The 12,573-nt window shown below is 49.1% G+C and overlaps 1 protein-coding gene across 1 annotated transcript in view; it reads left to right on the top strand.

Moving 5' to 3' along the window:
- The window catches only part of INSC (INSC spindle orientation adaptor protein), a 132,097-nt gene that overhangs the window by 99,936 nt on the left and 19,588 nt on the right, over nucleotides 1-12,573 (top strand). The window contains exons 8-9 of the mRNA XM_069553662.1: nucleotides 5,531-5,702; nucleotides 11,349-11,527. Of these exons, the coding sequence (XP_069409763.1) occupies nucleotides 5,531-5,702; nucleotides 11,349-11,527 (351 nt within the window). The remainder of the gene's footprint in view (nucleotides 1-5,530; nucleotides 5,703-11,348; nucleotides 11,528-12,573) is intronic.

Here is a 12,573-nt window from a genome sequence, read left to right as displayed (position 1 = left end):
AGGAAGATTATATTATCCTCCTGAAGGTGTGTTTTACTTTCTGCAACTTTCTATTGGGCTCCCAGCTCTCCCACCACTACTTAAACATGTTATTTTATAAAGTAAGCCTTTAACCCTTACTTTGTTCATAGACTTTGTCCTGAACTTTGCCCTCGTTTGGTTTATATCCCACATTCAGATCCTGCTTCTGGCCTGTGGGCTCAATTATTCCACCAAATACTTTGCCCTGTCCCTTGGCCCGCACTTGACCTTGCTTCTTCGGATGTGACCCTGCTTTCCTCTCTGACTGTGATTGGATTTTCCCTTTAGCTGTACCTTGGATATGCAGATCCATCAATGAGCAGGATTCCAAGTTTTTTGTGGTTCCCACTTGGCTTTTGTTTTTTTCTGCAGGCTTCTTGTGTCCAAGTGGACAGAAAGGTGAAGGAGGAAATTTGGGGGTTCTTTAGGTCATGCTCCTCTTCCAACCCACAGCTGTTATAGCTGCTTTCACGTGATTCTGTTGATCTGTTACAATAAGCAACTCCTGACTTTCCCTAAAAATGAAACATGCAAAAAGGAATTAGGAAGTAGCGGGCGAGCGCCAGCGATACATGACGGGCCTTTGTATACTGGCCCGTGTCCCTTAGAGATTCACCGAAAAGCCACCGCTGCTGCTTTTCTGAAGGTCAGTGGGAGGACATTGCTCATAAATCGGATGTGAGGTGTACAGCACACTTGGGATTCCTCAAGGGCATGGTTTCCACACTCCTTCTCCCACCTCCCAGGGAGACTTTCACAGTCTGCCTGTTCCCTCTTTGTCCAGGTTCAGGGTGCATTAGTCCTACAACCCAAGTAGTGACCAGGCCAGACCATCCTCAGCATCACCTGAATGCCATCCCATGAGAAAAGCTTGTCACCAGACCGAGCCCATCCCACTGTACGTAAAAGCTAATTACCTCTCAGTGCTTCCAGCAGCAATCTCTTTAGGGATGTGAAAGTGCTTTGATTAGATTGTTCTCTTGGCATCATTTAATTCATGACTGAGGATGGGAAGTGGGTCTTTGGGGATGGAGGCTCTCCAGAAATGGGACCAGTGTTGGAGGGAGCTGGTCTCAGGCTGGGCTACTCCTGGGCCCACCATAGGAGCTGAGTTGAGCAGCCCCTGCTGACCTGGCCCTCGTGCCAGCCTCTTCCTCTGCTGTCCATGTCAAAGGCCCCACAGATGGACCGCAGGGCCAGGAGAGGGGGAACCAGGATGGGAGTCTCAGCCGTGGCATCACCTTGCTTCGTGGTCTGAGCAGTCTCTTCCCCTCCCTGGGCCTCTGTTTCCTGATCATTCAGCCCACACTTCATGCAGCTGAGGTTTTCTGTCAGGCCTCAGCTGCCTACTAGACCCCAGGAGCTGCTCCGAGTGCAGGGATGGGCATGTAAACTAGGCATGTACCAACACGGTGGGACTTCCCAGGTGGCTCAGTGGTAAAGAATCCACCTGCCAATGCAGGAGGCACGGAAGATGCAGGTTTGATCTCTGGGTCAAAAAGATCCATTGGAGAAGGAAATGGCAACCCACTCCAGTATTCTTGCTTGGAGCATCCCATGGACAGAGGAGCTTGGCGGGCTATAGTCCATAGGGTCGCAAAGAGTTAGACATGACTGAAGCAACTTAGCACACACGAGCCAACATGGTGAGCACTCTAGTTGTGGGCAGATCAGAGTGTGTGGAGGACAGAGATCTTCTGACTGGGGGAGGAAGGTGCATGTTCACGGAGGAGGTGATTTCTTACCTGGGTCTGAGAGGGAGTGAGGAGGGAAGGCAGGGAAGAGGAACACTTCAGCTCTAAGTGAATTGGGTTTGAATTGTCTATGAAATATCTGGGAAAATTAGTTTTGGAATTGAACATAAAGAGACCCAGTAGCAGGTTGGAAATGTGTACGTGGATCTCGGGAACCTTTCCCAAGATCAGGCCAAAGCAGGAGGGCTAGGTTTGACGGTCCCTATAGTGAGTCATTAAGGTCACTTAGGTTTGAGAGGTGTTGCTGACGTGGTCCAGAGTGGGCTGACAGCAAAATCTGGGGTTAAGAAGCAGTTAGCTAGGAGGAGATGGGCCCCAAAGTGGGTATCGTGGAGGCTCAGGAAGAGGAGAGGCCCAGATGGAGAGAGTTCTCAGCAAGGGGAGGTAATTAAAAAGGCCAAAAAAGAGAGGAATGGAGAGGCCAGGCTTTGCGCCAGTGAAGTTCCCAAATCCTTTTACGCGTATGACCTCTCTCTTTCGCTTCTCCCTCTCCCACCCGTTTCTCTTTGGTTTCTGTATCTCTCTGTTTCTCCATCTTTTTCTTTGTTCCGATTGATCTCTGTGTCCGTCTGCCTAGTTCAGCATCGGTCACGACGCAGCAGCTCAGTTGCTGTTTGCTGAACATTAGAGATGCACAGGCAGTACTTTTTCCCTCAGTTCCCTTCTGAGGAATGTAATCGTTCATCTTACTGTTCCTGGTTGGGCGTTAATACAGGAGGCACTGACCTTCACAAAATTCTAGTTCTGGCCTGCATGATCCAAGGTTGTCAAGCCAATGAGAAAACTTGCAGGTCCCAATCCAGAGAGCTGAGGTTCCCCACGGGGTCACAACCTCAGAGGAGCCTGCAGAAAGGAGCCCTGGAGAGAAGTCCAGGTGGGAGACCTAAGCCAGGGTAGGGAAAGTGAAAGGACTCAGGGCCCCAAGTCTAGGAGAGATGACTGTACCTGCTAGAAGGGGCTAAGGTGGAATGACGGTGCCACCGTGTGGCGGGCACTGCATATGCAGCTCTTAGTTAATCCTAGAGTTCAGCACCCTTTGGGGTTTATCCATTATATATATATATATAGAGAGAGAGAGAGAGAGAGAGGGAGAGCACTTCCCTGGTGGCTCAGATGGTAAAGAATCTGCCTGCAATGCAGGAGGCCTGGGTTCGAACTTCTTGGAAAAGGAAATGGCTACCCACTCTAGTATTCTCGCCTGGAGAATTCCATGAACAGAGGAGCCTAGTGGGGTGCAGTCCATGGAGTCACAAAGAGTCAGGCATGACTGAGAGACTTTCATTTTCATATATATGTGTGTGTATATATATACACACACACACACAAATTAAAGGCTCAAAGTAGGTACCAAAATCGTCCAGCTAGTAAATATGGAGGCAGGATTCAGAACAGCTAGGTATGACTCCAGAGGCTGTGCATTTTCTGAGACTATAGGAATTGGTTCAGACACAGAGAAGCCCACAGCCCAGTGGTGGGGGCCCTTCAGGGCCTCCTGATGGTAAGCTGGGCTGGACTGAAGTTGCTGAGATGGTGATGGATATGGATATCAATTTCATTTGGTGGCTGCTTGCTAGCAGGAGGCCATGTGGCCAGTCACTGGCATCAGAGCCAGAAGCCTGGGAAACTGACCCAGTCAACAATTCAGGGTCACTGTCCAGGGGTCAGGAATCTGTGGGATCCAGTTATACATGCTGTCATGACAGTAGATGTGCCTAGATGTGAGCTCTGAAGAGGGTCTCCCTCCCCGATCTGGGGGATCTGGGGTGCGGGCCTTAAGTCAGAGCAGCTCCCGGGAGGCCTTCCCGGAAGTCAGGTTGTACAATGGTCATTTGTGGGTGAGTCACTTGCCTCTGCCCCTCTGCTCCAGTACACAGCCTGGCACTCAGCATGCGCTCAGGGAGACTGTGCTTAGTGGCTTTGCCAAGTGGGAGTCTGGGTTGGTGAGTGGGCCCTTGGGGACTGTCCATTCCCTGACCTCTCTAGTGTATTCAGATTGGCCCATCTCCCTGAACCTGATGGGGATTAGGTCTGAATCTAGTTTGGGCCTGTCCACATTCCCAGCTGGGGCTGGGATGCAACTCCATGTGCTTCCAAGATGAGATTAGGGAGTTGGACTGGCTGAGAGAGTCCCCCACTAGAGACCCTGTTGCTCTCGAGCCTTGGATGGTGCTGGAAGAGGGGAGGCGACGAACCAGATAAGCTTAAGAGGTGTCTTAGGTTGCAGGAAGAGGGTGGCTTCCCGTTTCTAGGCCCAGAGCAGCCCCTGTTTCTTCCCTGGGCCCAGGTGAGGTCCCTCCCAGAGGGCCTGTTAGCCAAACACCTGGCAGGAGCCCAGTCCTGCGGGGACTGCTGGCTGCTGTTTGCTCTCTTTTATTGAGCGCATCCAGGTGAGTTTTATTGTGGACTGTTCCCCAGGCTCCTGTTTCCACATTTGTCTCTTTTGAGTCTGAGATTGCCAAAGGCTTTCACTGCTAATGGCCCTTAGGGCTCCCAAGAGCATTTAAGGGAGGCCTAGAACATGACTGGGTAATTAGTCAGACTAAATGCAGCCCCTGGAGTGTGGCTGAAGCTGAGTGGCAGGAAGTAATGGTGTGGGGACAGGAGCCCAGGCCCAGGGCAGCTGCACGGGCTTCCTCACCTCATCTCACCTCACCTCACCTCACCTCACCCTGCCTCTGTCCCTGCCTTGCCCCTCCCCGCCCTGAGCCTGAACAAGGGAAGGTCTCCCTGGCCCCTGATGGCAGGGTCCCCAGGCAGGTGGGTGTCCTGGGTCATCTGAGGAGTACTGCTGAGCTGACCTTGGCAAGTTACTGCCTCTTTTTCTCTGAACAAGTCTCACTTGCTCACCCTTGCTGGAGGCTGAGCTCAGGGGTCACTTCTCAGAAGGCAGCACAGCATGACGCCTCTTCAAAACCGTGGGCTTTGAGACCAAGCCATTTTGGTTCAAATCCCAAAGCAACTGGTTTTAAAGTCTGTGATCTGGGGTAAGTCAATGAACCTTTGTGTGTCTTAGTTTCTTCATCTTTAAATCAAAGATAATGATAACACTGACCTCAGAAGGTTATTAAAAGGATGAATGATATAATAACACATGCACTGTGTATCATAGCGCTGACCTCAGAAGGCGGTTATGAGGATTAATGGTGTAATAACACTTGCACAGTGGTAGCGGGCATATATTAAGCTCTCAAGAAGTTACAGTGCCAAGAGGAGGTCTGTCTGGAGCAGAACTCGGGGGTTTGACGTCTTTCTCTGGCACTCAGGTCCCCTGTGCCCAGGTTTGCTGCTCTCTGGTGGGGCAGAGAGAGCAAGGCCTCTGTAGGCGAAGGTGGTGGAGGACAAGATGGGGAAAAAGGATGCTGAGCTCAGCCTGCTGCTGACCTAAGGATGGGAGGGGGGAGCCAACATTTGTCAAGCATCTTTTCTGGCTCCAGCATCTCCTGCTTCATCTCTTTAACTCCTCACACCTTGTTGCTGGATGAGGAAACAGAGTCTCAGAGAGGCTGAGTGACCAAGCAGGAGGAAGCAAGGAGGGGTGCTTAGGGGTGTGAGATTCCTAAGGGACTGTTCTTTCTACTAGAGTTCGCTGGTCTAGCCCCTGGACACCTGCTGACGCCTGCTATCTAAGAAGCCCATGGGCAGTCACTGATCTCTCTGGAGCCTAAGGATAAGCCCCCAGAGCCCCTGGGGACCCAGTCTGGGATGTGAGTCTGTCTCATTACTGTCGTGAGCATCTGCTGTCTTTCTACTTGCAGGTGGATGGCGTTCTGTGCTTGGCTGACATTTTGACCGACGACAGCCACTCAGAAGCCACGCGGGCCGAGGCTGCGGCCGTGGTGGCCCAGGTCACCTCCCCACACCTGCCCTTCACCCAGCACCTCAGCAGCTTTCTGGAGAGCATGGAGGAGATCGTGACAGCTCTCGTTAGTGAGTCATCGGGGCGAGGGGGTGCTGTTGGGTGAGGGGGGCTTGTCATGGTTGTCTTCAGAAAAGGCTCCCTGGGCCCCTCACTACACCCCACACAACTCCTCCACAGAGGTGACATGTGCCAAATCCCAGTGGTTAAGGATCAGAGTCAGACTTGAAAGAGCTTTGTTGTCAAGTCTTCTGTTAGAATGCTTGCAGCCCTCTGAGAAACTACAAGCATTGACTTGAGTTCAGGCTAGGATTAATCGGCCTTTCTGAGTGGAGACCGGGACACGCTCCAGGGAAGCATGGGGACTCCAACGTTGAGGTTCAGATCCTTGGCCAGAGAAAATCTGATGGGCTTTGTTCCCAAAATCTCCCATCTGTGGTACCCAGGGGATGTGGCTGCATTGCCTGGGGACTAGTGGCTTCTCAGAGAGCAGCCATTCCCCCCACCTGCTGCCTGCAACCCCAGCGTGGCCTCGCTCCCTGGGGCCCTGAGAGTTTTGACTCTTCTAGAGTCCCCTATTCAGATGTGTGTGTTCCTGGCAGGAGAATCAGAGCCTGATATCCAGAATATACTCTTTCTGCAAAACTGCAGAAACTGGAAGAACTCACCTGGAGAGCAGTCTTCAGAAAGTTTGTTTTGCAAACCACACCCTTTAAGTGCTGGTGCTGTTGTGTATTTCTATTTCAATCCCTCTCTCTGTCACTATCTCTATATCTGTATCTTATTGAAACAATGAAAATTGATTTCGTCAGATAATGTAGGGTTGGTGTCAGGGCACTTGGGCTTGGGTTTTTGTCTTTGATTCATCCATCTGACAAAGAGCTCTTGATCGGTAGCCCTGGGCAGCCTGTGTGGGATTCCGCCCCTCACTTGCCGTATTGCATTGCAAAGCTCCCTTTATGGTGTTTCTACTGTAGGAAACGAGGGGTAAGGACCCGTTTCTCCCAAGGGTTCTCCTAGCTTTAGAATTTTCAGATCTCTAAGTACTTTGCACTCAGGAGGTCTTAGTTAGAGTTGACTTAATGGCTGATTCTAGCTTCTCTGGTCATGGCAGCTCCAGGCCAGGGTGGGAGAAATCAACTTGTTAAATATTCGCATTGATTCAAAGCTGAGAAAATACAGAAGCCGACTGTTGAAAAGCCTTGGCTGGAGGGAACTCAAGAGATCACGCCCACCCTATAAGAGAAGAAACCTAGGCTCAAAGCGGGTGAGAAACTTTCCCAAGGTCACGTAACAGTGTTAGAATTCCCTTCTGCCAAGGGTGTTATATTCAGGCATGCACCAGAGCCTGGCAGGAAACATAAATGAGGTGAAGAAGCCAGGTGGAAGAAGAAAATAAGGAGATTTTGAGTCCTGTATTGAATTTAAAAGCATGCGTGGTGGATGTTGTTGTTCATTCGCTCAGTCGGGTCCGATTCTTTTTGACCCCATGGACTGCAGCACACCAGGCTTCCCTGTCCTTCACTATCTCTCAGAGTTTGCTCAAATTCATGTCCACTGAATCAATGATGTCATCCAACCATCTTATCCTCTGTCAAGCCCTTTTCCTCCTGCCCTCAATCTTTCCCAGCATCAGGGTCTTTTCCAATGAATTGGCTGCTCCCATCAGGTAGTCAAAGTATTAGAGCTTCAGCTTCAGCATCAGTCCTTCCTTCCAATGAATATTCAGGGTTGATTTCCTTTAGGATTGACTGGTTTGATCTCCGGATTCACTTCTGCCAGGGGTGTCATGCTCAATCATGCACCAGAGCTTGGCAGGAAACATAAATGAGGTGAAGAGGCCAGATGGAAGAAGAAAATAAGGAGATGTGAGTCCTGTACTGAATTTAAAAGCATCTGCAGTGAATAAAGAGAGGCAATCACTGATAAACTCCAGTTGATTGTTGCCATATAGGAAAGAACAATTTAAAAAAAGACAAAAATTCTAAGTTTTATAGAAAATCTCCCAGTCTATAAATGATAGCAAATAATAAATCAAAAAATGTATATGCCAAGTGACCTTTCACTATTGCCATATGTCTATGCCAGCTTCTTTGCCTGGTCTGGATTTCTCCCCAGAGAAGAGTTTCCTTATTTATTTTGCCCTGATGAAGATACACTGTGGACTCGGCTCTGAGAGTCAGCAGATGGGATGTATCTTCTGGGCAGGTAGCCAGAGCTCTGTTCTTTGGTGGAAAATAGTCCTCCAGTTTCTTGCCATTCCCTGGAAACATTTATAAATGAGTCACTGGGATCCTCAATTTAATCTTTCTAACACATCCCAGGTGACTCAGCCTGTAGCTCAAATAAATGTGCATCAAAATTAAAAGGCACTTAGACAGTTGTGTTAATAATTGCTATGTCTGCAGCAATGGTGACGGTATTAAGAATGAGGGTAGGTATTTGAACTAGAAGAAATTGTAGCAAAGTGGGCTATGGGTTGTGTGATCGCACCCCAAACCCTGGACATAGGCAGGTGGCCTGGAAGGGCTGACCCTAGTGGTTCCCCTCAAATCAGAAGATAAAGCCATCGTTGTAAAGGGGTGGTCATAGAGTTCTTATTTGTTGCTGTTGTTCAGTCGCTCAGTCATGTCCAACTCTTTGTGACCCCATGGACTGCAGTTCACCAGGCTTCTCTGTCCTTCACCATCTTCTGGAGTTTGCTCAAACTCATGTCTATTGAATCGGTGATGCCATCCAACCATCTCATCCTCTGTCGAACCCTTCTCCTCCTTCCTTCAATCTTTCTTAGCATCAGAGTCTTTTCCAATGAGTTAGCTCTTCGCATCAGGTGGCCAAAGTATTGGAGCTTCAGCTTCAGCATCAGTCCCTCCAAAGGCAGAGTTCTTAATTCCTTGGCTAATGTGCAGCCCAGGGAGGTTAGATCAAGATGCTAGGTCTTGTTGTGGTCACACCTGGGCTGTGGGGAGCAGTGCTGCCCGGAGGGTAGGCATTGCCTTCTCGATAAAAAGGAAATAAGATCTGCGGGAGCATCACTGGAAATGAAGCAAAGAAGCCTGGACACAAGAGGCAGCCTAGAATATAGAAAGAGTGGGGAGTTTGGGGTCAGGCAGACTTGGATTTGATTCTCAGTTCATTTCGATTCAGTCACTCAGTTGTGTCCGACTCTTTGCGACCCCATGAATTGCAGCACGCCAGGTCCCCCTGTCCATCACCAACTCCTGGAGTTCACTCAAACTCACGTCCATCGAGTCGTTGATGCCATCCAGCCATCTCATCCTCTGTCGTCCCCTTCTCCTCCTGCCCCCAATCCCTCCCAGCATCAGAGTCTTTTCCAATGAGTTAGCTCTTTGCATGAGGTGGCCAAAGTACTGGAGTTTCAGTTTCAGCACCGGTGAACACCCAGGACTGATCTCCTTTAGGATAGACAGGTTAGATCTCCTTGCAGTCCAAGGGACTCTCAAGAGTCTTCTCCAACACCACAGTTCAAAACCATCAATTCTTCAGTGCTCAGCTTTCTTCATAGTCCAACTCTCGAACCCCCAAATTACCATCAACCCTCAATTCCACAGTTTTGGGAAAATCATTGAACATTTGATTTCCTTCATCTGTTCCTTCATCTATAAAATTGTCACAAAAAGTTGGGTTGTTGTGAGGATGGAATGAATTAGTGAGATAAAGAGTGCACAGCAGGGCCTGGCACAGAATAAACACTTGATCAGAGGTGGCTATTGCTACTAGCTTCTCTGAGTCTCAGCTTCTACATTGTAAATGGAGGCAACTACTCTCTGCCCTAAAGGTGCTCAGAAATTAATGGCATTGGGTAAACCACACTGCAGGGGGTTCAACTAATGCTATTTTCTGTCCCTTTATAGGCAGGGGCCAGAAATTGCTTTCACTAAAAGGTACCACGAGGTGCCAGTTCTAATATCAGAACCTAAAAGTAGATTCTTTTGGAAGCAAGAACTAGAGAGCAGGATAGAACACAGCTCAACTCTTCCCAGTATGGCTTCTTTTCCTGTACTTTCATATAGGTACTATCAGTAGGAGGGGATGTGGACCCAGGAAGCCCCTTGATTAGTGGTCATGTTGTATCTGAGGGTCGGAAGTCAGATCCATTCAGAGGGGTGGGCAGCACCGTGGACCCCTTTATGCCTTCTCCAAGGCAGGAGCCCATGGGGGAATGTGTTAGGTGGTGGAGGGGTGCAGGTTGGGGTGGCCCTCTCTTTCTCAAAGAACCTGCCAGAATACTGAAGTGGGTAGCTTTTCCCTTCTCCAGGGGATCTTTCCAACCCAGGGATTGAACCCAGGTCTCCCACATTGCAGGTAGATTCTTTACCAGCTGAGCTACAAGGGAAACCCAAGAATACTGGAGTGGGTAGCCTATCCCTTCTCCACGGATCCTCCTGACACAGGAATCGAACCAAGGTCTCCTGCATTGCAGGCGGATTCTGTACCAACTGAGCCATCAGGGAAGCCCCAAAGAACCTTTGGTACAATTACAGGTGGTAGTTGGGGGGATATGATTAGGATTGGATTATGGCTCCTAGAATCAGTGAAAAAGAGCCTGACAGTCAGGGACATGATGTAGGACTCTTATGCAGCCAGGTGATCCTTATGCTGGGACCCAGAGGAAATCCCGAAACTGTGCTGGTGACAGTTGGAAAAGCAGTGTTTTTATATTTTAACTTCAGCTTCTCCCTCAAGGCTAACTTAGCAGCAGTCTAGTGCACGTTACTAGAGACACACATGCGCTAGAGCTCTTTTCTGCCCCAGGGCCTTTGCAGGTGCTGTTCCTTTGGCTTGGAACATGTTCTTTCCCCCCACATATTCTCATGACTCGTTCATTTTCCCCCAAGGTCTCAGTAGGAAAGTCACTTTCTTAGGGAGACCTTTCTTACTCACCCAATGGGCCTCTATCGTCTTAGCACTTGTTTTACTTTCTCCCTCATATTTATTAGTCTTTGCAGTTATATATATATATATATATCAACTTTTTAAAAGTTTGTTTTCTCTTGCCCAGTTGTTTAGTCACTAAGTTGTATCTAACTCTTTGCAACCCTGTTAACTGCAGCATACCAGGCTCCCCTGTCCTTCACTATTTCCTGGAGTTTGCTCAAACTCACGTCCATTGAGTCAGTCATGCCATCCAACCACCTTATTCTCTGTCACTCACTTCTCCTCCTGCCCTCAATCTTTCCCAGTATCAGGCTCTTTTCCAGTGAGTCAGCTTTTTGCATCAGGTGGCCAAAGTACTGGAACTTCAGCTTTAGCATCAGTCTTTCCAATGAATATTCAGGGTTGATTTCCTTTAGGATGGACTGGTTTGATCTCCCTGCTGTCCAAGGGACTCTTAAGTCTTCTCCAGCACCACAGTTTGAAATCATCAATTCTTTTAGGATGTAAGCTTAACAGGGGCAAATATCTGATCTGCTGTGTTCACCAGTCCATATGAAGATACTAGAGTGCCCAGTACCCAGTGTCCACTCAGTAGATACTTGTTGGATGAATGAATAATTAAAATGCACATATCAGCTCTGCAGCTAATATAGAAAGATACATTTCCCTCTCCAGTAACTACTTTTTTTTTTAATCTGTAAAATGGAAATTAAAACAGCTTTCCAAAATTTCTCCCAAAGCTATTGTGGGAACCAGATGAGGTAACTGATATGAAAGCACTTAGCAGTGAAGCTGTTTTCTTCCTCTTCACCATCTAGAACTGTGCCAAGAGGCCTCATCTGGGGAAGTCTTCCTGCTGGCCTCGGCGGCCCTTGCCAACATCACCTTCTTTGACACGATGGCCTGTGAGATGCTCCTGCAGCTGAATGCCATCCGCATCCTCCTGGAGGCCTGCAGCGACAAGCAGAGAGTAGACACGCCTTACACCCGGGACCAGGTGAGGTGCTCGGGGGAGCCATGCCCGGAACCTGTAAGTGTGAAGGCAGAGGGCAGGAGGCCAGGGCTTAGGTTCTGGAGTCAGCATGGCCCGCAGCACAGAGTCAGTGCTGTTAGTCGTGTTCCTGGGGAAGGTGAAGGAATGTGTTCTCCACATGCCTCATGCCCTTGGAGCATCTCCACAAGTCCACTGCTCACCCTCTTTCCCATCCCAACCTCTAGAGGGCCTTCCATCGTCTCCATCTGTCCATCCTAGGAAGCAGAGAGGCACCATGGGAAGGTCCCTGGACCTCCTCCAAAGGTCTGTGTCCAGATTTGTGGGCTCCTGCCTGTCTGATCTTATACGTGCTGTGAGTTTCTTCCTTTCTTGGCCTCCATGAAACAGGGTCCTGGAGCAGACCCTTGATTCTGGACCTCAGCCCCTGTATCAGTCTCTCTCTCTCTCTCTTTCTTTCTTCCTTTTTTTTTTTTTTTTGTATATTTGAGTTCCATGAAAAGTTTTGTTTGGGAAAAAATGATTTTACTACTATATATGTTTGAAAATATTGAATAAGGGGGTTTTCAAGGGCCTTTGCGCTCTGAGGTTATGGGAGTCTGTCTTGTCTGACCTCTGCTGTATTCAGCCTCTGATTTCCCCATCAGAGGTGGAGGTGGTGGATCTGGTGCGTTTTTGTTCTCTGCAAATCCCACCAGGTGTCTGAGCTCTGTGTCAGATGATCCTCTAACCTCATCCTTGTCTGTGTCCCAGATCCCCAGTCCTACCTGTTTCTTCCAGTCTTGCTGCCTGGTCAAAGCTGCCACAACTTCACATGCCAGCTCCCACCCCAGCAACTCTGGGAAAGCTTTCCCAGACAGCCCTGGCTGTCTGGGATCCTCCTTTCCTTGAAGGCCACACCTCACAATGCAGTGTTGACTGTTCCAGTGATATTTATTCTTTTCTAGTTAGTTCATGTCAGTTTATCCCCCTGAAGGCATGGTCCATGTTCTGTACTTCCCCAGGATTTCTCAGGCTCCTAGCCCAGAGTGGGCACCCTTGATGCGTTCTGT

This window comes from Ovis canadensis, chromosome 15 (assembly GCF_042477335.2).
Source record: "Ovis canadensis isolate MfBH-ARS-UI-01 breed Bighorn chromosome 15, ARS-UI_OviCan_v2, whole genome shotgun sequence".
NCBI lineage: Eukaryota > Metazoa > Chordata > Mammalia > Artiodactyla > Bovidae > Ovis > Ovis canadensis.
Note: the sequence above shows the minus strand (reverse complement) of the source record. Positions and strands in the feature narration are given on the sequence as shown.